This window comes from Saimiri boliviensis, chromosome 17 (assembly GCF_048565385.1).
Source record: "Saimiri boliviensis isolate mSaiBol1 chromosome 17, mSaiBol1.pri, whole genome shotgun sequence".
In the NCBI taxonomy this organism is placed as follows: Eukaryota; Metazoa; Chordata; class Mammalia; order Primates; family Cebidae; genus Saimiri; species Saimiri boliviensis.
This window is the reverse complement of record NC_133465.1, coordinates 45,180,246-45,206,553: the sequence shown is the minus strand read 5'-3', so window position 1 is coordinate 45,206,553 and position 26,308 is coordinate 45,180,246. Positions and strand designations below refer to the sequence as shown.

Genomic DNA, 26,308 nt, shown 5'->3' with positions numbered 1-26,308 from the left:
TTGAGGATTCCTAAGCAGGTTAGCAACTCTCATCAGCACCAGTTTTTGAATTCAACTTCCTCCTAATTTCCCTTGCTCTGGTGTATCCCTTAACCTTCTTGCTTATATGCAACTTGCTTACCCCATTTACAACTTCCAGATACCTATCTCCCCTCTTTCTCTTAGTGGACTTTATTTGCTCTCTACCTATTAGTCCTAACTAGCACGATTGCAACACATACAAGGGCAAATTTATCCTGTGTTCTAAGCCATAAAATGGAAGGGGAAGCTATTCTGTCTTCAGGTGGAGATGGGAAAGATTTGAGGAACAATAGGGATTTTAACTTTTAAGCAACTTTTTGGTTCACTTTCTGGATTGGCAACGCATCAGGAAATCTCAACAGAGGTAGGTACACTAATCCCCATGCTGACTGCACTGTAACAATGTGCGAATGGGGGTAGGGTGGGGTGGAGTGGTGAAGAGTCTGGTTTAAGACTATCCTTTGGGTCTCAACAGCCTCTTACCAACTTCCCTTGATGACAGTTGAGCTCAAACCCACTTACCTCTCCTGTCAGGAGGAGTCAGGGTACATGAAGCTCAACTCTTGATGGTTTGGTACCATTATTTGTTTAACTTTTCTATTTAAAAAAATCACATTTTATGGTTTTTCCCACTCATTTTTTATTCTCTAGTTCCTAGTCTAGTGTTTTGAGGCACTTCTTCAAATCCTAATAACTTTTTGTGGGGAGGGGGAGTATATGAGTCTATAATGATTCTAGACAGAGAACCCTTAAGATAAAATGGAGAAAAATGTCCTTTATACATAATGAGATATGCTCAGTGGGTACAGATTAAGAAGTAAATGCAATGGAGCAAAAGTGGTATCGTAACAGGAAATATTTAATTTTCCAATCTCCACTTTCCATTTTTATAAACTGAAAGAAAAAAATTTAATATATTACAAAATATCTGTACATAGACAAGATACACCCAATGGGGTCAAAAACAAGAGAGAGAAAGGAATACAGTGTCAGGAACCTAAATCAGGGAGAATGAGGTGGCAACTGACACTTTTCTGATGCAGCATTCTCTCTCAAAACCTGCTGGTAACCATTTTAGCACGGTAACTATATATGCGTATTATATATACACACACACACATACAAGTGGTTGGGTGATGTCTATGGCATAAATTAACAGAAGTTTTACTTGCAAATTTGTGCTAACTGCCCTGCTTTAAACGTATAGATTTGATGTTGCTTTCAAATACTATTGTTCCTATGACAGCTGAAGAAAAAAACTAAGGAAACTGGGTCAAGTATACTTGTTTTCAAAACCACAAAAATGATCACGGTCAAACCAGTTTCGCCTCCCACTCATGAACAGAATCAGATTTCTCATCTGTTCAAAATAATGTATTTAATAGACTTAGTATCTCTCATCGAACAATAATCAAACCAAAAACAAAACCACTTTTGGATGGAATTAATTGGGTTTGTAATTTTAAAATAGTCAAGCTGAAATTCTGCCAAACCTTTACTTCCATCATGTTTATAGATAACATAACTGAAAAGTTAACAAATACCTTTTCTTCCTCCATACAGATTTCAGGATATTTAAATAAGTTTTTTTCCTCTGCTTTTAGAAGTAGTCAAAATTATCAAACTTTTTTTTCATTTTAAAAGACTCCCAAAATGGGGGTGGGGTGAGATGAGATCATACATACACATACACTCACACATACACTCACCCCCTCTTCCCTAGTAGGGATGAGGGAATGGAGGCGTAAGTATATTATTTAGGATATTTGGCATAATTAAAAATAAGAGGTGGGAGGGGGAGGAAAAAACATTATTGATGACTGCTGATAACCAAAATACAATGAAAATATATAGAGAATTTTATTCATATATGATGGGAAACCAACTTTTTTCACTGAATAAGATACTTCTGATAGTATCCCAGGCTCAAGTTCTTTAATAAAAAACAGGGAGTGGGGCCCAATAATTCAAATTCAAATATTCTAAAATACAAAGGCCCATGTCTGAGGACTAAGAAGTCAACAGACAGGAGGTTCAGATAAACTTTAATGCAATTTACCAATAGCATGTCAGTAAGCCTAGTAAATCTAACTGGACACATTGGTATAAAAAGCCATCAATGCCAAAATGGCTAGAAGGTTCTCTTTCTAATCAGTGTTTGGCCCTGAAGGCAAGGCCAGATTTAAAAAAAAAAACAGAGAATAATAAAGAAATACACACACTGTTATCTACCTATTTCATTAACAGTCTTCAAGTAAGTATCTGAAAAGGGTTCTTCTTTCATTTCTTTAAAGTTCTGTTTTTTAAGTATGCACCTTTCTCTTATAAGTAGATTTTACTTTTAAAAATAAGAACTTGGCATTGAAACATGAAATGAGTTTTGAAAACTATCCTTCAAGATACTGAAGCATGTTTGCTTTTTCTTTGTAAAAAGGGGCTAACCTGTTTCCTAAAGGTCTAAGTCTGTGCAGATAAAGTATATGACATGTACCTGTTTTTAAAACACTCTATATGCTGGTACTCACACAGAAATAGAAGCCAGAATGAGAAGCCTCCCAAATTATCCCACCCTGACAGCCTTTCCCTTTTTCATTTCCTGTTTATGATAAGGCAAAGTTCTTGCCAGGAAGCACAATTTAACCCCTTTTACCAAATCAAATCCAAATATCTTTGGAGAAAAATCCCTAAAAGAACTGGTAGGATACACATGCTGGGATACGAATATGTCAATACTGTTCTTCCTCACAGTATGCTGTTTTAAAATTATTTGTTTTAAAAAGGTCAGGTATTGATATATCTTCAGAAAAATACCCACCCTAAACTAGGTTACATTTCCATGTATCTTCAGGATTTTTCTCTTTGACAGTATCACGATGCTCCATTTGAAAGGTTTTTTTTTTTTTTGACATAAAAATATATGTGTAAACAATATGCTAAATGCTGTTATTAGCCCTCTAGGTATGGAGGCATCATCTCTAACCACAGCTCAGCAGCAATGTCCAAGCTGTCCACATTTACAAATCAACTTCCCCATCAGAACATGGTTTAAAAAACAAAACATTTTAGAATTGAAGAGTTACAGAGAACAATGTAGAAGTTTGAATTTCCTTTCCTTTATTTCAAAAAAAAAATAATAATAATAATAAAGATTTATCCCAGGTTCTTGGGCATCTCAACTATTAATTTTTTCCAAACAAATGCCTCAGAGAGAGAGAGAGAGAAAGCAAGAGTGGGTGAGTAAAAGAGAAGAGAAAGATAGAGAGAGAGAGAGAAAGAGGGAGGGAGAGACAGAGAGAGCAAAGGGGGGGGAGGGAGAGGGAGAACACGTGCACACATGGGCAGAAAGGGAAAGAGATTGGGTAAAGTCTACCTACTTGCCCAAGAATGCCACTTTCTATAACCTGCTTTATGTGCAGGGAGAAGGGCCTATCTTTTGTAAAAGTGGAGTAAACTTTAAGGATGAGTAATTTATTTGGAAAAAAAGTATGTTCAAGATGCTCAACGGGCAAAAAGTGTTCACTTAAAAGCAAAATGTGAGATGGTGGAGAGGAAGGAAACATTTATTTAAATCAGCCAGGCCACTGTTTCCCTTATAGCAAAAGCCTAAAAGCAGCTCAAATTTTGTGAACACTATTCTCTTTAAATGAAAAAAAACCCAAAACACCTAAATTAAAATTCAAAAGAAAGAAACCACACAGAACCCCCAACCCCAAAACTTTAAAAACCAAAGAGCCTCTCCTGAGCCATCTCAAAACTGAAACTGTTCTATCTTCTGATCAATAAGTGCAGGCAATGAACTAATAAAACATTTACTTTTTAATGTAATCATCCTCTCCATATTCTCTACTTGTATCTACTAAGGTAGAGTTGAAGTAAATGTTCTGGCTATAGCCCATCCAGGGGGACTGGTGCCAACATCATTATTTCGTAAGTCGCCTGCTAGTAGCAAGTGAGCAAGGAATACAACGGACAGCTTTGCAGTAGCCAAATGCAGATGATTACCTCGCTCTGGCAAATGATTTCATTAAAGATTCAGAGAACTGGATGGAAGGATGGAAAGGGAAGTAATCTTTCAGGACACTGAAGTCTCTGGGTTAGTAAGGAACTCCTCTCCCTCTTCCCCCTCTTGATGGGACTCTTGTAGGCCCCCGATAGAGTTTTCCATAAGCAGAAGACTGAGTTGGGCCCCCCCAGTGAAGGCCTGCTCCTGAGCTGCTGGCCCCAGTGGTTCCTGGCCCCAGCTCCCCATAGTTTTGCAATTTGGTCTCTGCATGTACCACAGAATTGCTGCTTCCCTCAGCCTTCAGGAATGGTTGCCCGACCACCGGGTGTAATGCTAAGGGGACCCTGGCAAAACGGAGGTCCTGGTCCCCTGGAAACTGCACTGACCCTGTGCCCTGGTAACTGCTGGACTCCCCAAGGTGGCTCACAGAGCCTGAGAAGGTCCTGTTCTTCACCAGGGTCTGGACCAAGGATTCTGTCAAGGCTGGACCAGAGTTTCGTTCATCAGTGTCAATGGCACTGAACCCTGTTTCAGGCCCATCAGTGTTTCCATAAGTCCTGTTTGGATGGGGTTGGGTGGAGAATTCCATTGGTCTCAAGGCCTGGTGCTCATGTGGCAGGTGGCCAGGAGGCTCTGCTTCAGGCTGGGATAAAAGTTGCAGCAAGGCGGCTGTCACGGCTGGGTTCAGCTCCTGGGGGGCGCTGGAAAGATCGCCTTCAACCAGAGGGGGTGGAGGTGGCGGCGGTGGAGGTCCAGGGGGCTCAGGGGGCCTCTTCTCTGGTGGAAGAATGTGAGGAGGACATGCTGTGGAAGGGTTACTTCTTTTAAACACCATCTTAAAAAGCACATGTGATTATAAACACAAACACACACACTGCGCAACATAAACAAATATCAGTATAAGTAACCAGATTATATAAAGAATAAAATCTTGAGATCAGGAAGTTGTAATTATAAATAAATCAAGTGACTAAAAGTAAAACAGTTGCTTTCTGGATCTAACAGCTAGTGTAAAAATATCATAGGTTTCAAATGATTATCCTGATTTTTGTCTGAGAAATTTCCTCCATTTCCTTCCTTTAAAGAACTGTTCTAATATGCAGGCTGTTGGCAGCCTCCCTGCCCCTTTTTGCTGTTAGATGGAAACATTAAAACAAAGCAGAAGGAAGGAAGATGAGAGGGAACAATATACATGCTGTGGTCACATTTCTAGGACATAATCTTGGTGTACAACAGAGACCTTGTGTGGACTTGCTAAATATTTTACAGAATGTTTCATGACACAGATTAACCTGAAATAAAACTTAATATACAGGAGAGATAAAGTAAAAACTTTTCATTACTGTCATGTATAAAAATATACTTGCTTCTCCAAACTTTAGTGACCTCTCCCCAAAATGATATTCTCATTTTAATTACCATATTGTCATTCAGCTTCCTATGTTACAGTAATTTTAAAGATAAAAGTAATTTCCATCATAACTTTCTATTTTGTTTTCCTACCTCCTGCATTTTTTCCATGCTATGAAAAAAAAAAAATCACCATAGCGGTGTCATGCAGAATGAACTGTTGATAAACATCTGTTTATCTTGGAGATAGTGACCAGAACTGAGTAATTAAAAAGTTACTGAATTCACACTATATTCTTTTGTCTTTCTTGAACCACTTCCCCAGACTTTCCTTCTTCCACTGCTGCCTAAATGTGCTTAAGCATAATAAACATTGTCTGATAATGAACTCCTGCCAAGTCAGGAAAGGAGATATATAAAATGGTATGAGTTTGAGGACATACAAAACCATGGAGACAGAAGTATGGTCTGAACAATGCCTTTAGAAAATTGAGAGTCATCCTGCTGAAGAAAAAAATTTAATGTTTTGTGATATGTTCCAAATGACCAATTTTTCTTTTCCCTATGAAAGCTTATTTAAAAATATGTGTGTGTGTGTGTGTGTGTGTGTGTGTGTGTTATTCTTCCATTATTTAAGCTGTGATGTAAAGTCATTACTCAAAACAAGCCAAAAACAGTTTTTAGTTGTAATTAGGTATTTTTGTAGCATATTTATCTTAATTATATTTTGCAAAGACAATCAGTAATTAAGTTTCTATTCCCTTAGCATGCAGAAGAAAGCACTCTGAAAAACTACAAAATTGTAAGGTCGTACAGTATAAAAGATGAGGTCAGGTGCTACAAGTAACATTCAAGTAGGGTGACCAACAGTCCCAGTTTGTCTGGGACTGAGAGGGTTTTCCAGGTTGTCAACATTCAGCTTTAAAACTGGGACAGATCAGGAATGAATTGGTGACCCTATGTATAGTACCCACCCAAGTTTTTTGTTGACTGATTGCCTGGTTGACAGGGTGGCAGGGAAAAATGAATTTAAGGACAAAAAATTAGCCATGGAAAATTTTGAACATGGAGAGTAAACATGCTGAAAAAGGAGGGCTAACTGGACTAAAAGTAGTGATAGATTTCAGAGCCTTTTGCTTTCAACACTCTCTATATAAGGACATCATAGTACCAGTTATTTTTAAAAGTATTTCTGTACTACACATAAAATGTAACACAAGGTTTTTTAATACCGAGGTCAAATAACTTAAAAATGTATAACTGCAAAAGTGAGATAATCTAAACTTACATTCTTCCAGCTATGCCATTTTTTTAATTCAAACTTTGCCTTTTATGTAAATAGCCTAATTATGTTTCAAAAGAACTAACTCTCTAGCTCAAATTCCTTCACATGTATAAAATAAAACTTTGATTCCAAAGTAGCAAAGGCTGGGCATGGTGGCTCATGCCTGTAATCCCAGCACTTTGGGAGAATGAGGTGGGCAGAGACCAGCCTGGCCAACATGGCGAAACCCTGTCTCTACTAAAAATATAAAAAAATCAGGTGGTGGCGCATGCCTGTAATCCCAGCTACTTGGGAGGCTGAGGCAGGAGAATCACTTGAACCCGAGAGGTAGAGATTATAGTGAACCGAGATCATGCCATTGCATTCCAGCCTCGGTGACAGAGCGAGACTCCATCTCAAAAAAAAAAAAAAAAAAAAAAAAAGCTACTAACATAAGGCTAATAAAACTTAAATGAAATAAAAATAAAATATGAATTATAAATCACACTGTTATGATTTAAAGTATCGATGCTGTCACTCCTTAAAAGTACAGGACTTTTGGCCAGGCATGGTGGCTCACATCTGTAATCCCAGCGGTTTGGACGGCCAAGGCAGGTGGATCACCGGAGGTCAGAAGTTCAAAACTAGCCTGGCCAACATGGCGAAACCCTGTCTCGACTAAGAACACAACAATTAGCCAGGTGTGGTGGTGAATGCCTATAATCCCAGCTACTTTGGAGGCTGAGGCAGAATTGTTTGAACCCAATTGCAGTGAGTCGAGATCGCGCCATTGCACTCCAACCTGGGCGACAGAGAAAGACTCTGTCTCAAAAATAAACAAACAAACAAACAAAAAAGTATAGACTTTTAGGATTGACAACAATAAGGATGTATTATTGAAATGTAAAAATAAATTTAAAATTTCAGACTGGGCATGGTGGCTTACACCTGTAATACCAGCACTTTGGGAGGCCGAAGGTGGACGGATCACCTCAGGTTAGGAGTTCCAGACCAGCCTAGCTAACATGGTGAAATCCCGTCACTACTAAAAATGCAAAATTAGCTGGGTGTGGAGGTGCGTACCTGTAATCTTAGCTATTAAGGAGGCTGAGGCAGGAGAATCGATTGAACCTAGGAGGGGGGGTTTGCAGTGAGTCGAGATCACATCATTATACTCCATGCTCTCCAGCCTGGCCAAGAGTGAGACTTCATCTCAAAAAAAAAAACAAAAAAAAAAAACAAAAAACCCCGTACACACTTCATTTTACTCATTAGATTTCAACTATTACCCTTCCCAATAAGTACAGAATAGCAAAACAGGAGTCAGATTGATAGGCTATCACCTTCTCTGGCTTATAAAGTCTGCCCTCTGGTGGAAGTGCTAATTAACAGTGAAATGACCAAATAGAGACAGCAGGAGAGAAACAAGTGAGCCACTGTAGAGGCACCAGCTGAATAATCCAGGGGGTGACTGCAATAGTTAGTTATGGCATTTTTACACTTTCCTCTGAAAAGTAAATCCAACAACTTCTGGCCATAGGCCAGACCTTAAAGCATATACTTTCTGCACCACTTCATAAGAAATGAGAAAGTACGACCCTAAAGTTGAAGATTAGTATACCTCTTCAGCCCTTGAGCCTCTTCTTATTCCCCAATTCATGGGGTCTTCATGGACAGTGAGAATTTCCAAGGAGTTAAAAACACTTTTAGAGATTTTGCAAATAGACTGTGAATCAGAATTAAAGAATTTAAATTGCTTTTCCCTCTAATAAATTGCATGGTATGGTCATGTGAGACTAAAGTATAACTTATCACCATTTTCCTTTTATTTTTTTTTCTTTATAATATATTCACTTCCTGATCTGGGGTCCAATCAATTGCTTCTATCAGAAACAGATTTAAATGAATTGTTCTTATACATTATTATTTTCAGGAAAAGAAATGTATAGTGTTAATTATCTACTTAGAAATATTCCCAAATTATTCATCAGGAAATTAACAATGATATTTTATTAGGGTTCTCTTGATTGTATCTTCCAGGAAAGACTGGTATTCAGCATCCATTCCACTAGAAGTCAAGAAGTATAGGCTGATAATGGATTGTTTGGAAGTCAGATTTCCAAGCGCTAGGACTAGTCTGCCACCACACACAGTGGTTCAAGATGCATCACTAGCTATAGTTGTGGTTTCCTTGGGTAGAACACAGGGACTTTACTTACCTATCTCCTGGGAAGTAGAAAAACAATCAGTATAGGAAAAGTGCTTTGGGAAGCTTTTAAACTTAAAAGAAGCCAAGCAAGAAATACATCACTTGGTGCTATGTTCTCCTGTAGACTAGGTTACAGAATAACTGAAACCAAGGCCACTGATGTGGGGGAAAAAAAAATTAAGAAATCTTTAAGAGGATCAACAGCACCTGAGCTCAATGAGATTCATGACCGGTCTGTTTACCTGCTGCCTCCTCCTGTGGCATTGTGGGAGTTCTTCGGGGCCCCTGTGGCCCACTGTTCTTGTCACTGTTGTTTTCCTCCAGGCTGCCTGCTGGCTCTTGGGTTTTCACCAGCTGACTCAAGAGAACTGCCAAAATATTCTGCATGTCAGCTGGTGTGCTTGAAGCTTCAGGGGTCGTCTGTTCTGCTGAAGGCAGGACCACTGGGACAGAGGGTGCTTCCTTCAAAGACTCCTCTTGGGCCATGGGCTCTGAGTCCTGCTGCTGGGAAGTAGCTTCCGTCAGGGCACTGATGGATTGGTTCAGGGCTTCCAGCTGCTGCTGCATCTCTGGATTGGAATGGATGTTAAGCAGCTGTGCCATTTGGGGGATGCTCAGGTCGGTTTGGCTCTGCAGCAGGTTTAATAACACTGCCAATTCACTTTGATTCAGTTGCTGTGTGATGTCACCAAGGCCTGTGGAAAGATAGTGAAGCCAATATAAGAGGATGAGACAGGCCAAGGGCCCTTTGCCTTCTTCAACTGGCAACAACAACTTATAATATCCAAAAAATGAAGTTTCATTTTAAATGTCTCATTTTTCATACCTCAAAATGTCATGATAAGTTTGTTATTCTTTATGCGTTCACTTAAAAAATACAGGCAATAATAACTAAAACATCTCTGCATTGTGCTTAAAAGTTACTTCATGGCTGGGCGTGGTGGCTCACGCCTGTAATCTCAGCACTTTGGGAGGCCGAGGCAGGCGGATCACCTGAGGTCAGGAGTTCAAGACCAGCCTGGCCAACATGGTAAAACCCTTAAAAAAAAAAAAAAAAAAAAGTGACTTCATTTACTTGTATTCTTCAAGGTCAGTGATTTTTAACCCTTACTATACATCAGAATTACTAGGAGAGATTTTACAATCTCTCCTATTCAGATGCCTCAGAACCCATCCCTAGAGATATGGCAATTGTACCGGCATATCTATATTTAAAGCTTCCTGGATGATTCTAATGTACAGCCAGTGTTGAGAACCATTGCTCTAAGTGAAGAGGGAAGGGAGAGTGAACCAGAAAAGGAGAATCTTTTGTTCTGAGAAACTGGTCGTAACACAGAAGAACTACTTTGTTATAATAGTTCAATATGAAATAGTTTTAGATACATTTAGATAAAAATAACAGCCTATAAAACTAACAACATTCAGCAACTGCAATTTAAAATTAGATTCTCAGCCGGGCGCGGTGGCTCAAGCCTGTAATCCCAGCACTTTGGGAGGCTGAGGCGGGTGGATCACGAGGTCGAGAGATCGAGACCATCCTGGTCAACATGGTGAAACCCCGTCTCTACCAAAGATACAAAAAATTAGCTGGGCATGGTGGCGTGTGCCTGTAATCCCAGCCACTCAGGAGGCTGAGGCAGGAGAATTGCCTGAACCCAGGAGGCGGAGGTTGCGGTGAGCCGAGATCGCGCCATTGCACTCCAGCCTGGGTAACAAGAGTGAAACTCCGCCTCAAAAAAAAAAAATAAATAAATAAATAAATAAAATTAGATTCTATGAAGGTTTTATCAAATCTAACATAAGAAAGACTCCAAACTATGTGTGTTAGAAAGTCATAGGTATACTAACCTTAAATTAAATTTGGCTTACCTAATTCACTAATTTATGCCACAAATCTAATTGAATTAACAGTGTTCCATACATATTTCAGGAAAGGAAAATTATCTATTGTAGAATTTCTGGAACATATGTACAAAACTTGGCTTATCTCCTTTTCCCCGTAATGAGGACATTAAGCTCTTTCCTAATAGTTCACTGGACAAAAACTAAAAAACAGACAGACTTCCTGCATTTGACCTTCCAGACCTGCCAAATATGCTTAGTAATAGCACAAAGACCCCATTCCAGCACTGACCTATTGCATCCCCAGCCCCAGGCTCCACCTTGCCAGGAGCAGGCTGAGGTGGTGCTGGGCTGCTATTCTTCACAGGCTCAGCACTTGTCCCTGAGGTAGTTTCTTTTCGAGACGTTTTGGATGGAGGTGCCTCTTCCACAACAACACCGCTTTGTCGCTGACGTCGCCGTTTTTTACTCCACAACTCATGGCAATCCTGCCAGTGGGGGAGGCTGGAAAAAGACAAAGCAAAGGGGAAATATGTATGGGAATGCAACAGTGAATGAATGGAGGAGCAAAGAATTAAAATAGGAAGCCAAAGACTGTAGGAAATGTCAAGAATAAGAAAAACAAAAATAACCAGAAAAGTTAGTAAGTAGGTAACAACAGTGTAAAAGAAATCATGGCAGATGGTAATCTGAGGAAATAAAAGTACAAAAGTCCAAGAAATTTATACAGTGAGAAAGGAGAATCTTGCTAATACTAGGTACAGATCAGATATATAAATTCTCATATAAATACTATCTTTCCTTGGCAAAACAAGAATACAGAACTGTATTGGTCAAATTTCAGTAGGGAATAAAGAGGAGGACAGAGATAGCTGGCTTGTTAATGTCCAAAGAAGATCTGGAGAGGCGGTGATTTAAATCCTGGAACCATATATCATGAACCAAACATCTCTGTGCAAAATCGACTTATGTGTAATTTGGTTTGTGAGGGCCAAAGACGAGTTCTTTCCCCTTTCTGCCCACCGAATTTCAATGACTGGATATCAACTTGCTCATCTGTGGAGGTCAGCACTACATATAACTTACTATATTTTTCCAGACTTTCCCATACAAACAGACCAAGTAGGTCAAATCTTACTACAAAAATCTCTCTATAATAGCAGTTCCCAAATTTCAGTAAAACTCCTATATATTTCAAGTCATATTCAGTGTATCAAAATTCCACTGAAATAAATAAATTTGGCCTAGCGCAGTGGCTCACACTTGTAATCCCAGCACTTTGGGAGGTAGAGGCAGGCGGATCATGAGGTCAGGAGTTCGAGACAAGCCTGACCAACATGGTGAAACACCATCTCTACTAAAAATACAAAAGTTAGCCAGGCATGGTTGTGTGTGCCTGTAATCCCAGATACTAGGGAGGTCGAGGCAGGAGGATTTCTTGAACCAGGGTGGTGGAAGTTGCTGAGTTGAGACGTTGCCACTGCACTCCAGCCTGAGCAACAGAGCAAGACTCTGTCTCAAAATCAAATAAAAAATAAATGAATTTAGACATTTCTTTGGAGCAATCAGATTTACAGTTACTACTTACACACGTCAACTAAAACCCTATCCATTTTTAAGACAGGTAGTCTTTTTTTTTTTTTGAGACGGAGTTTCGCTCTTGTTACCCAGGCTGGAGTGCAATGGCGCAATCTCGGCTCACCGCAACCTCTGCCTCCTGGGTTCAGGCAATTCTCCCACCTCAGCCTCCCGAGTAGCTGGGATTACAGGCACGCATCACCACGCCCAGCTAATTTTTTGTATTTTTAGTAGAGACGGGGTTTCACCATGTTGACCAGGATGGTCTTGATCTCTTGACCTTGTGGATTCACCTGCCTCAGCCTCCCAAAGTGCTGGGATTACAGGCGTGAGCCACCGCGCCCGGCCTTAGGCAGTCTTTCTTAAGGTAAGAAATATGCCCCCCAAATTTGACATTAAAGCTGTAATACTGTCAGTGATAAATTCAAAGATAAAGCTTTTTTTTTTCTTTTTGAGACGGGGTCTTGCTCTGTCACTCAGGCTGGAGTGCAGTGATGCCTTCTTGGTTCACTGCAACCTCCACCTCCTGGGTTCAAGCATTTCTCCTGCCTCAGTCTCCCCAAGTAGCTGGGACTACAGATAGGTGCCACCACTCCGGGCTAATTTTTGTATTTTTAGTAGAGACGGGGTTTTACCATGTTGGCCAAGCTGGTCTCGAACTCATGATCTCACGTGATCCGCCTGCCTCAGCCTCCCAAAGTGCTGGGATTACAGGCGTGAGCCACCGTGCCAGGCCAGATAAAAGACTTTTTATGTGCTAGAATGTGGGATGTGAACCTCTGAAGCTCCAATACAACACAGGGGCATTCATAAGATTCTAATGAAAGAGAGACACATTGAAAGATCCTATTTATTTTATTCATTTACTTTATTTATTTTTTGAGATGGAGTCTCACTCTATCGCCCAGGCAGTAGTGCACTGGCACAATCTCAGCCCTCTGCAACCTCCACCTTCCAAGTTCAAGCAATTCTCCTTCCTCAGCCTCCTGAATAGCCAGGACTACAAATGTGCACCACCACACCCATTTAATTTTTTGAATTTTTAGTAGAGACAGGGTTTCACCATGTTGACCAGGCCGGTCTTGAACTCCTGACCTCAGGTGACTTACCTGCCTCAGCCTCCCAAAGTGCTGGGATTACAGGCGGGAGCCACCGCACCTGGCCAAAAGCTCATTATTTCTTACATCAAAATTCAATAACCTAGCCAGGCGTAGTGGCTCATACCTGTAATCCCAGCATTTGGGAGGCCGAGGCAGGCTAATCACCTGAGGTCAGGAGTTTAAGAAAAGCCTGGCCAACATGGTGAAACCTTGTCTCTACTAAAAATAAAAAAATTAGCCAGGTGTGGTGGCAGGTGCCTGTAATCCAGCTACTCAGGTGGCTGAGGCATGAGAATTGCTTGAACCTGGGAGGTGGAGGTTGCAGTGAGCTGAGACCGCACCACCACACTCTAGCCTGGGTGACCGAGTGAGAGATCCTGTCTCAGAATTAAAAAAAAAAAAATTTAATAACCTGGCAGTGATGCAAACCATCTAAAACCGAAACTGTCTCTGTAACTGTGATATACATGGTCATCACAGTATGACATGCATGATTCCACAATAAGGAATGGTTAAGAGCAAAAAGGAGGCCAGGCACAGTGTCTCCTGCCTGTAATCCCATGAATTTGGAAGGCTGAGGCAGGAGGATTATTTGAGCCCAGGGGTTTGAGATAGCCTGGGTAAGGTAGTGAAACCCCATTTCTACAATTAGGAAAAAAAAAAAAAAAAAAAAGGCCAGGCATGGTGGTTCACACCTGTAATCCCAGCACTTTCAGAGGCTGAGGTGAGCAGAAGTTCAAGACCAGCCTGACCAACATGGGTGAAACCCCATCTCTACTAAAAATACAAAAAAATTTGCCGAGAATGGCAATGGGCACCTGTAATCCTAGCTACTTGGAAGGCTGAGGCAGAAGAATTGCTTAAACCCAGGAGGAAGAAGAGACAGAGCAAGACTCCATCTCAAAACAGCAGCAACAACAAAAATCACTGAGCATGATGGCTCACACCTATAATCCCAGCACTTTGGGAGGCCAAAGCAGGTGAATCACCTGAGGTCAGGAGTTTGAGACCAACCGGGCCAGCATGGTAAAATCTCGCCTCTACTAAAAATACAGAAATTAGCCGGGCATGGTGGTAGATGCCTGTAGTCCCAGCTAGCTGGGAGGCTAAGGCAGGAGAATCACTTGAACCCTGCAGAGGATGCAGTGAGCCAAGATTGTGCCACTGCACTCTAGCCTGGCAACAAAGTGAGACTCCATCTCCGCCCCCCCCAAAAAAAAAACCCACAAAAGGCCAGGCACAGTGGCTCACGCCTGTAATCCTAGCACTTTGAGAGGCCAAGGCAGGCAGATCAAGAGGTCAGAAATTCGAGACCAGCCTGAACAACATGGTGAAACCCCATCTCTACTAAAAATACAAAGCTTAGCCGGGCGTGGTGGCAGGTGTCTGTAATCCCAGCTACTTGGGAGGCTGAGGCAGGAAAATGGCTTGAACCCGGGAGGCAGAGGCTGTGGTAAGCCAAGATCAGGCCATTGTTCTCCAGCCTGGGCAACAAAAGCGAAACTCCATCTCAAGAAAAAAAAAAAAAAAAAAAAAAAAAACCCAAAAAATCTAAAAGGAACACTTTCAAAGAGGTCCTAAGGAACAATATTCTGGAATGGAGATCCAGGGACAAAAGAAGATAGTTTGAGTCAAATTAGAACAAGTATGACAGCTAAATCTATTACTTATATAAAGAAAAAACAACAACAACAAAGAAAAAACAATAAAATAAACCTCAAGCATAATACAAGGACACCTCTTCATTTGGGGCTTATTAGGCATTTGTGGTTCTTTTATGAGTTTCTCAGCTTCTAAGGCCCAGAGGAAAGTTTAGGGTCACAATATGGCTACTAGCACTTACTCTGGAGGAGCCATTTTGCTGAGCTCAACATCTTTAAGGAAGTCGCTCTGTAGGGTCTGTTCAGCTGTGCACCGCTTACTAGGATCTAGTGTCAGCATGTGGTCCAATAAATCAAGTGCTGCAGAAGGAATGCTATGGAAAAGAACACAGAAAGGACAAGTTCACAATGACTGTACAGTTCTCAAATCTGTAACTTTGTGTCAAAGAGTCTCACACCTGTAATTGCAGCACTTTGGGAGGCCAAGGTAAGAGGACTGCTTGAAGCCAGAAGTTTGAGACCAGCCTGGACAATATATTGATACCTGATCTCTACAATTTTTTTTTTTAATTATCTGGGTGTAATGGTGTGCACCTTGTAGTCTTGGCTACTTGGGAGGCTGACATTGGAAGATCACTTGAGCCTAGGAAATCGAGGTTGCACTGAGCCCTTACTGCATAACTGCATTCCAGCCTGGGCAACACAGCAAGACCCCATATCTTAAAAAAAAAAAAAAAAAAAAAAAAGATGGGCATGGTGACTTATGCCTATAGTTCCACCTAGCACTTTAGCAGGCTGAGGTGAGTGGATCATTTGAGGCCAGGAGTTCTGTACCAGCCTGGCCAACACAGTGAAACCCATCTCTATTAAAAATAAAAAAAAATTAGCCAGGGGTGGTGATACATGCCTGTAATCCTAGCTGCTCAGAAGGCTGAAAATTGTTTGAACCCAGGAGGTGGAGGTTGCAATGAGCCAAGATCACACCACTACAGTCCAGCCTGGTGACAGAGTGAGACACTGTCTCAAAAAAAAACTTTGAATTTCCATATAAAACCAAGGAAAGGAAGTTGGAAGTTGGCTAACCAAGCAAGCAGATTTGCTCCTACATAGGATTTAAGAAATGCTGGCTGGGCGCGGTGGCTCAAGCCTGTAATCCCAGCACTTTGGGAGGCTGAGGCAGGTGGATCACAAAAGTCAAGAGATCGAGACCATCCTGGTCAACATGGTAAAACCCCGTCTCTACTAAAAATACAAAAAATTAGCTGGGCATGGTAGCGCATGCCTGTAGTCCCAGGTACTCAGGAGGCTGAGGCAGGAGAATTGCCTGAATCCAGGAGGCAGAGGTTGCGGTGAGCCGAGATCGCGCCATTGCACTCCAGCCTGGGTAACAAGAGCGAAACTCCGTCTCAAAAAAAAAAAAAAAAAAAAGAAATGCTGAGCCAGGTGCAGTGGCTCACGCCTGTAATCCCAGCACTTTGGGAGGCCAAGGCAGAGGCAGGCAGATCATCTGAGGTCAGGAGTTCGAGACCAGCCTGGCTAACATAGTGAAAGCCCGTTTCTAACAAAAATACAAAACATTAGCCAGGTGTGGTGTGGCCTACATCTGTAATCTCAGTTACTCAGTAGGCTGAGGCAGGAGAGTCGCTTAAACTGGAAGCCGGAGATCGCAGTGAGCCGAGTTCACACCATTGTACTCTGGCTTGGGCAACAAGGACAAAATTTCATCTAAAAAAAAAAAAAGTGGTGTGGTAGTCCACACCTATAATCCCAGCTCTCTGGGAGGCTGAGGCAGGCAGATCACTTGAGGTCAGGAATTCAAGACCAGCCTGGCCAACATGGTGAAATGCCATCTCTACTAAAAATATAAAAATTAACTGGGCATGGTGGCAGGTGCCTATAATTCCAGCTACTGGGGAGGCTGAGGCAGGAGAATCGCTTGAACCTGGGAGACAGAGGTTGTAGTGAGCCAAGATTGCATCACTGCACTCCAGCCTGGGAGACACACACAAAAAAATATGGCCAGTTCAATCCATCTATTAAAGTTTAAAAAAAAAAAACAGAGAGAAAAAAAGTAAAAAGAAAAACATGCCAACATGGCTAGGCATGGTAGAATACCAGTGATCTTCCTGCCTCAGTCTCCTAAAGTTTAACCCCAGCACTTTGGGAGGCTGAGGCAGAAGATCACTTGAGCCCAGACGCTCAAGAGACCATCCTGGGCAACATAAGGAGATCCTACCTCTACTGGGGAAGAAAAAAAAAAAGAAGCCGGGTGTGGTGATTTATGCCAGTGGTCCTAGCTATTCACAAGCCTAAGGTGGGAGGACTGCTTAAGCCCAGCAGGTCAAGGCTGCAGTGAGCCCTAAGCATACCACTGCACTCCAGCCTGGACAACAGAGCAAGACCCTGTCTCAATTTTAAAAACAAAACAAACAACAACAAAAAAACCATGAAGCCAACAGTTCCATTTTATTTTTCTCATCGGAATACCAAGAAGACTATGAGAAAATTTATATATTATTAAAAATAAAAGCGTTTTCTATTGTCTAAAGAAGAGAAAATTACCAAAGGGCTATGATTAAACTCATATACTATTCAAAACCAACATGTTTTTCTACACTGTGTTGCCATAATAAATTAGGACAACATTAACTCCCCAGACCGGAAAAAGTCAAGTCCCAACACCAGCCAGACACAGAAATGAGATGTACATTTTTGCCAAACTCACAAAGAAAATTCTTCTCGTAGACGCCTTCTATATTGCTTCTTCGGTTTCATGGTGTTGAAGTAGGGCAGCTTGATAACATCAGGCCACACAGCTGGACAAGGGCTACCACAGAGTCGGCTGAAAACAAAGCAAATAGCAAGAACGACGGAGTGAATGAGTCAGCATCATGAATTCTGGAGGTTTTAGAAGCAGAAATTATTACCTCCTGACGTCTGGGGAATCTTTGCTTATTACATTAGAAGGCATGCATAAAGGAAAGTATGACATCACTGCTTTAAGGACAGAAAGGAATAGAACAACAGAAAGAACTGGATATAACAGAGAGAAGAAGAAATACTGGGATAATAATCCTAAATGATCTACATTATTTGGATTGTGAAATGTTTTAATCCTCCCATGCAGGTTTTCATTACCAGTTTTGTTCTGTTTGATTAACACTAATTACAAAGGGCTAAGTTGGTCCTATAGAATCCCTATAGGGTCCTATAGAATCCCTATACTGTGAGATGAGAAGAGAGTATAGCCTGAACATTTTGATAGATAATTGACATAGTTTACCAAATAACAAAAAATGAGTTATGTATCACCTTTAAAAAATGTCTACATTAGGCTAGTATGGTGGCTCATGTAGGTAATCCCAGCACTTTGGGAGGCCAAGGCAGGAGGATTGTTTGAGCCCAGGAGTTCAAGATGAGCAGTTTGAGCCCAGGCAACATCATGAGACCCTGTCTCTACAAAACAAATGAACAAAAAAATAGCTGGGTGTGGTGGCAAATGCCTATAGTTCCAGCTATTCAGGAGGATAAGATGGGAGGATCGCTTGAGTGCAGGAGTTTGAGGCTGCAGTGAGCTATGATCATGCCACTGTACTCCAATCTAGTTGACAAGAGTAAAACCCTGTGTCTTAAAAAAAAAGAAAAGGAAAAAAAAAGTCTATATTAGACTGCTATATTCTTCCCTTTAATTTTATGGGGGAAAAAAAAAAACCCACCCAAATTCCAGCCCAATCCCAGGCCTTCCCCAAATTTTCTACTATAGGTTGCGTTTTATAACTATTTACATGCTATATGCCTTACTAAACTCTAAATTCTTTGAAGGCAGGAACCTAATTATCTCAGAATCCCAAAGTTTAACGTTAAAAGTAATCTATTGTGGGCCAGGCATGGTGGCTCACACCTGTAATCCCAGCACTTTGGGAGGCCGAGGCAGGTGGATCACGAGGGCAAGAGATCGAGACCATCTCGGTCTACATGGTGAAACCCCGTCTCTACTAAAAATACAAAAAATGAGCTGGGCATGGTGGCGCGTACCTGTAATCCCAGCTACTCAGGAGGCTGAGGCAGGAGAATCGCCTGAACCCAGGAGGCAGAGGTTGCATTGAGCCGAGATCGCGCCATTGCACTCCAGCCTGGGTAACAAGAGTGAAACTCCTCTCAAAAAAAAAATTAATCTGTTGTAAAAATAAAAAACAAAACGAAACAAAAAAGTAATCTATTGTATAAAAGGCTCAATAAATGCTTGCCGAATAAATTTAATCTAATCTGAGCTATGAATGGAAGAGCCATCCTGAAATGGCATGCTTTTATATGAAGAGCTAATAAAAATTATGCAAGGCAAGACAAGGTAAGACCTAAAAATGAGGTGAAATACAACTTCTTTATATGTATAGCCCATGACAAAATATATGGTAAACCTGACTGAGTAAAAAGAAACTTACTCGGACATAAGAAACAAACTCAATCAGAACGACTGGAAAGTGATAGAAACTGAAGGATGAGATTATCTATCACACCTGAACACTCAAGAACACATGCACAGCTGTACCTGATCAGTTCTAGCTGAGCCAGTTCCAGATTGGCTTGAAAAATAGGCTTCTTTGTGAATAGTTCCCCAAGAATGCATCTAGAAAAGGTAAAATTGAGAGGTCAGAAATTCTTACAGCCTAGATAAAGAGCCTCGAAAATCTTTTATATTATTAATGTATTGGGTTGCAACCAATATAACTAGCCCCAAATTTCAGTGTCTGAGTTTCCTAAGATAAAATATTTATTGCAGTGAAACAGACAGTATAAGGATTTAAATTTGCCAGCATATCAAACTTTTGCCACCTATTAAGGACACTCTATGAGCAGAGAAAGTGAGTCAACAGTCCTCCTGACCTCAGGTAATCCCCCAGCGTCGGCCTCCTAAAGTGCTGGGATTATAGGCCTCAGTCACCGCACCCGGCTATTTTTATTTTTTAGAGACGAGGTCTTACCATCTTGCCCAGGGTGGTCTTGAACTCCTGAGCTCAAGTGATGCTCCCACCTTGGTCTCCCAAAGTGTTAGGATTACAGGCATGAGCCACCATAATATCCAGCCCAGTTGGACTTTTAAACAGGTTATGTTAAAACAACTTTGCCAGTGGATGTGGTGGCTCACACCTGTAATCCCACACTTTGAGAGGCCAAGGCACGTGGATCACCTGATGTCAGGAGTTCAAGAACAGCCTGGCGATCATGGTGAAACCTCGTCTCTACTGAAAAAAAAAAACAAAAATTAGCTGGGCATGGTGGCGGGTGCCTGTAATCCCAGCTACTCAGGAGGCTGAGGCAAGAGAAATGCTTGAATGTGGGAGGCAGAGGTTGCAGTGAGCTGAGATGGTTCCATTGCACTCCAGCCTGGACAATAAGAGTGAAAGTCCATCACTAATTGGACATGTTTACATGGTGACAACGTATTTCCCCACAAATTAGTTATTAATTACAAAAGAATTAGTAGTAACTAGTGGGAAGAGAATACTTTAACCAAAACTAACATCATCAATATGAGGCAAACAGAGTCTATTTAAGTACAAATACAATAAATATGAGCCGGCACGGTGGCTCACGCCTGTAATCCTAGCAATTTGGGAGGCTGAGGTGGGTGGATCACCTGAGGTCAGGAGTTCAAGACCAGCCTGGCCATCATGATGAAACCCCATCTTAAAAAAAAAAAAACACACAATATCCTGATAAGAACATAATATTGCATATGGAGTATTAATGGTAACTGGTTTGTATTCTTCAAAAAATATGTCAGGGAAGATAAAGGCTAAGGAATTGTTCTAGATTAAAGAAGATTAAAAAGGCCAGGCATGGTAGTTCACACCTGTAATCCCAGCACTTTGGGAGACCTGGTGGGCTGATCATTTGAGGTTAGGAGTTTGAAACCAGCCTGGCCAACATGGTAAAACCCCATCTCTAATAAAAATACAAAAATTGGCCGGGCGCGGTGGCTCAAGCCTGTAATCCCAGCACTTTGGGAGGCCGAGACGGGTGGATCACAAGGTCGAGAGATCGAGACCATCCTGGTCAACATGGTGAAACCCTGTCTCTACTAAAAATACAAAAAATTAGCTGGGCATGATGGCGCGTGCCTGTAATCCCAGCTACTCAGGAGGCTGAGGCAGGAGAATTGCCTGAACCCAGGAGGCGGAGGTTGCGGTGAGCGGAGATCATACCATTGCACTCCAGCCTGGGTAACAAGAGCGAAAGTCCGTCTCAAAAAAAAAAAAAAAAAAAAAAAAAAAAAAAAAAAAAAAAAAAAAAAGCCGGGCGCGGTGGCTCAAGCCTGTAATTGTAATCCCAGCACTTTGGGAGGCTGAGGCAGGTGGATCACGAGGTCAAGAGATCGAGACCATCCCGGTCAACATGGTGAAACCCCGTCTCTACTAAAAATACAAAAATTAGCTGGGCATGGTGGTGCACGCCTATAGTCCCAGCTACTCAGGAGGCTGAGGCAGAAGAATTGCTTGAACCCAGGAGACGGAGGTTGCGGAGAGCCGAGATCGCGCCATTGCACTCCAGCCTGGATAACAAGAGTGAAACTCCGTCTCAAAAAAAAACAAAAATTAGTTGGGTGTGGTGGCATACACCTGCAGTCCCAGTTATGTGGGAGGCTGAGGCAGAAGAATCACTTGAACAAAGGAAGCAGAGGCTGCAGTGAACCGAGATCCTGCCACTGCACTCCAGCCTGGGCAAAAGAGCCGGACTCAGTGACTCATGCCTGTAATCCCAGCACTTTGGGAGGTGGATCACCTGAGGTCAGTGGTTTGAGACCAGGATGGCCATGGTGAAACCCCATCTGTACTAAAAATGAGCCAGGCATGGTGTAATCCCTGTAGCTGTAATCCCAGGTACTCGGGAGGCTTAAACCCAGGAGGTGGAGGTTTCATTGAGCCAAGATCGCTCCATTGCACTCCAGCCTGAGCAAGAAAAGCAAAAGTCTGTCTCAAAGAAAAAAAAAGAATGACAACTTGATCTGAGTAATAATCAAATTCCAGTCCCCCGCAAAAATAAAAATAAAAAATAAAAAGAATGACGGCTAAATGTGATACCTGATTCTGAACTGGATCCTGTATTAGATAGAGTATTATTTTGGGGACATTATTAAGATACTGATAAAACTGGAATATATTTGGAATGTAGACTGAAGTGATGCATTAAATAAAAATAGTGTATAATAATGTTACAGTTCCTGAATTTTATAACTGTACTGCAGTTAAGAGGATATCTTTGTTCTTAGGGACTATACATTAAATGGGAAAGCAGCATGATATATGCAAAAATTTTCAAACAGTTCCAGAAAAATATATGGTGTGTACATATGTAAACACAAACATTTTATTCTATGTATGTGTTACATGATGTGCAAATGTGGCAAGATATTAAAAATTAGTGAATAAGCCGGGCGTGGTGGCTCAAGCCTGTAATCCCAGCACTTTGGGAGGCTGAGGTGGGTGGATCACGAGGTCAGGAGATCGAGATCATCCTGGTCAACACAGTGAAACCCCGTCTCTACTAAAAATACAAAAAATTAGCTGGGCATGGTGGCGTGTGCCTGTAATCCCAGCTACTCAGGAGGCTGAGGCAGGAGAATTGCCTGAACCCAGGAGGCGGAGGTTGCAGTGAGCCGAGATGGCGCCATTGCACTCCAGCCTGGGTAGCAAGAGCAAAACTCCGTCTCAAAAAAAAAAAAAAAAAAAAAAAATTAGTGAATATAATCTTTTATGCTGATTAAAAGTGGGGGGAATATATACTATATAATTCTATTTGCATAAAATTCTAGAAATGGAAGTCAATCTATAGTGTAGAATGCAGAACAGTGGTTTGCCTGGGAATGGGAGGGTGTGGGTAGAAGAAAGAGATTACAAAAGTCCACAAGGAAAATGTGGAGGGTGATTATTATCTTGGCTGTGTTGATTATTTTACTGGTGGATATACTGTGTCGAAACATATCAAAATAGCGGCCGGGCACGGTGGCTCACGCCTATAATCCCAGAACTTTGGGAGGTCGAGACGGGTGGATCACAAGGTCAAGAGATCGAGACCGTCCTGGTCAACATGGTGAAACCCTGTCTCTATTAAAAATACAAAAGTTAGCTGGGCATGATGGCGCACGCCTGTAGTCCCAGCTACTCAGGAGGCTGAGGCAGGAGGCTTGAACCCAGGAGACGGAGGTTGCGGTGAGCCGGGATCGCGTCATTGCACTCCAGCCTGGGTAACAAGAGCGAAACTCCGTCTCAAAAAAAAAAAAAAAAAAAAAAAAAAAAATCAAAATATATGCAGTTTATTGTATACTTCAATAAAAAAAGGTTTAAATATTGGATGAATTTGATAAGGCTATACTGTACTCATTTTCTGTACTATAATAGTTTTCTGTACTCTTATAATTTTTCCATACACTGAAATTATTTCAAAATGAATTAAAATAAAGGCCAAGTATGATAGCTCATGCCTGTAATCCTAGCACTTTTGAAGGCTTACGCAGGAGGATCACTTGAAGCCAGCCAGCCTGGCAACAGAGCAAGACCATGTCTCCTTAAAAAAAAAAAAAAAAAAAAAAAAAAAGAAAGGAAACAAAAGATTACATGAATATTCTATACTTTCTGTTACATGCCTGAAATTTTTTATAGTGGGGAAAGAAAAAAATAGTCAATGAATCTGTCTGACCTATGTTTTGAAATGAGACAAATACAAAACCAAATTTATAGGTTTACTTTGAAATTCCTTTGTGTGACTTAATTGGAGAAAGCAAAACAAACCTAGTATTTTTTTTTTTTTTTTTTAAGACAGATTCTCCCTTTGTCACCCAGGTACCCAGGTAGTGGTGCAATCTTGGTTCACAGCAACCTCTCTCTCCCAGGTTTAAGCAATTATCTGCCTCAGTCTCCCAAGTAGCTGGGATTAGAGGCATGTGCCACCAGGTGCAGCTAATTTTGTGTATTTTTAGTAGAGACAGGGTTTCACCATCTTGGCTACACTGGTTTTAAACTCCTGCCTCAGCCTCCCAAAGTGCTGGGATTACAGGTGTGAGACTCTGCACCCAGATCAAACCTAGCTTTTTAAGTAGCACTCTTCTGTTAGAATTTAGGCTTCTAGGCCGGGCGCGGTGGCTCAAGCCTGTAATCCCAGCACTTTGGGAGGCCGAGGCGGGTGGATCACGAGGTCAAGAGATCGAGACCATCCTGGTCAACATGGTGAAACCCCGTCTCTACTAAAAATACAAAAAATTAGCTGGGCATGGTGGCGCGTGCCTGTAATCCCAGCTACTCAGGAGGCTGAGGCAGGAGAATTGCCTGAACCCAGGAGGCGGAGGTTGCGGTGAGCCGAGATCGCGCCATTGCACTCCAGCCTGGGTAACAAGAGCGAAACTCGGTCTCAAAAAAAAAAAAAAAAAAAAAGAATTTAGGCTTCTAAACAAATTATGTTAAAACAACTTTAAAGACCTCTAACTTCCAATATTCTCTCAAATCCTATTCAGAGATGGAAAAGTAAAATATAGGCGAGGCCCGTGGCTGACACCTGTAATCCTAGCACTTGGGGAGGCCAAGGTGGGAGGATTGCTTGGGCCCAGGAGTTTGAGATGAGATTGGGTAACATAGTGAGATCCCAACTCTATAAAAAGAAAAAAAATCTACAATTTGATTCTGTTTCCAACATTAACTGCCACATCAAGTTCTAAGTGCAGTGTTGTCATCACAGCAGGTAAAATGAGAGACATTTAAAAAAGAAAAAAAAAAAAGCCACTAGGTTTTCAGACTCCAGGCATAACTTGCTGTACTAGTCTCTCTAGTTTCTCCTCTTGATTCTAATTTGTACACTGAACTGTCATACCAATTCTCTATAAAAAAAATCCCATAAAAATATCTTCAGAGACACTACCATGGATCACCAAAGTAGTAAATTCATACCAAAAGTCAAACAAAATCTTAATTCAGTGAGTCACTGGGCTTTGAACAATGTTTAACTTTCTGCAGTTTTAATTTCAAATTGTGTTTTTCTGTTTTCTTTTCTTTTGGTTTCCAGTCCCTTGGTGGGGAAGACATCTTTGTTATGTAATCAACACTTCCCTACTGCACTGAGGTGGCAGGCTGCACAGACTGGAATAATAGTACCGAACAGAGCTATGAACTTTCCCCATGCATCTTAATGGGGCGTTAACTTTAGAGCCTGGTTGTGACAATTTAAATGCTAATACTGTTAAAGCAAATAGTCCAGAACAAAAACACACCCAGCTTGAGTCAGTAAAATTTAACTAAAGCTTTATTTGATTTGGGTAGGCTACCACAGAAATTATGCTCTTTCTTTTTTCTCCATCATTCTGTTGAATTTTAAAACAAAACCCCTGTAGTGCTCCTCTTAAAGACTGACATTAATAGAGGAAGGAAAAGAATGGAAAAAAGTGATTTGCTCCACTAGGAAGTATATAGTCAGAACCCTAAAGTATGGAGGTCAAGGAGAGTGTGTGAGTTGGCATAAATCATACAACGTAAGACACAATTAATAAACATGGCTCATTCAAAACATCCATGCCCTGCCGGGCGAGGTGGCTCAAGCCTGTAATCCCAGCACTTTGGGAGGCCGAGGAGGGTGGATCACGAGGTCAAGAGATCAAGACCATCCTGGTCAACATGGTGAAACCCCGTCTCTACTAAAAATACAAAAAAATGAGCTGGGCATGGTGGCATGTGCCTGTAATCCCAGCTACTCAGGAGGCTGAGGCAGGAGAATTGCCTGAACCCAGGGGGCGGAGGTTGCGGTGAGCCAAGATCGCGCCATTGCACTCCAGCCTGGGTAACAAGAGCGAAACTCCGTCTCAAAAAAAAAAAAAAGAAAAAAATCCATGCCCCAACACACAGATTGTAGTTTCTAAATATCATTTTCCACTAAAAGGAAGTAAGACTCCTTAAAGAAATGTTTGATTCCAGGTCTGGGGCAGGAAATGAATAGGACAAGGTTGGAACTAAAAACAAGGTGTTTTCTACTATAACGCTACTATAGCATGTCAAAGAACTCAAAATAGAAGCCGAATAAGCTCCCACTGGCCAAAGACTGGACAGTTTGAACAAGAGTAAGGATAATACCACAATGGATTAAAATACATCAAATACGTTTAAATCCACTAGTTCATAATGAAACCCCCCAAAAAAAAAAAACAAACAAACAAAAAACCCAAACATTTTTCATCATTTTTCATTGGTCATCTTTGAAGGATACTAGGAAGCTACTTCATTATTTTGAAAACTGTTAAATAAAATGAAAGAATTAACCTTTATCCTACCTTTTCTATATTATTTACACCTGGGTTCAGCC

The 26,308-nt window shown here is 41.3% G+C and overlaps 1 protein-coding gene across 4 annotated transcripts in view; it reads right to left on the bottom strand.

Moving 5' to 3' along the window:
• Positions 1 to 862: 862 nt before the first annotated feature.
• Positions 863 to 26,308, bottom strand: part of CDK12 (cyclin dependent kinase 12) — an 82,077-nt gene continuing 56,631 nt past the window's right edge. For 3 of the 4 annotated variants that reach the window (XM_074388694.1, XM_039476817.2, XM_039476818.2), the window contains 6 exons: positions 19,518 to 19,595; positions 17,694 to 17,810; positions 15,211 to 15,342; positions 10,982 to 11,193; positions 9,090 to 9,542; positions 863 to 4,828 (listed from right to left, as the gene is read on the bottom strand). In XM_074388694.1, the coding sequence (XP_074244795.1) occupies positions 4,116 to 4,828; positions 9,090 to 9,542; positions 10,982 to 11,193; positions 15,211 to 15,342; positions 17,694 to 17,810; positions 19,518 to 19,595 (1,705 nt within the window). In that variant the 3' untranslated portion in view covers positions 863 to 4,115. The remainder of the gene's footprint in view (positions 4,829 to 9,089; positions 9,543 to 10,981; positions 11,194 to 15,210; positions 15,343 to 17,693; positions 17,811 to 19,517; positions 19,596 to 26,308) is intronic. The other variant, XM_039476819.2, reaches the window with a different exon arrangement.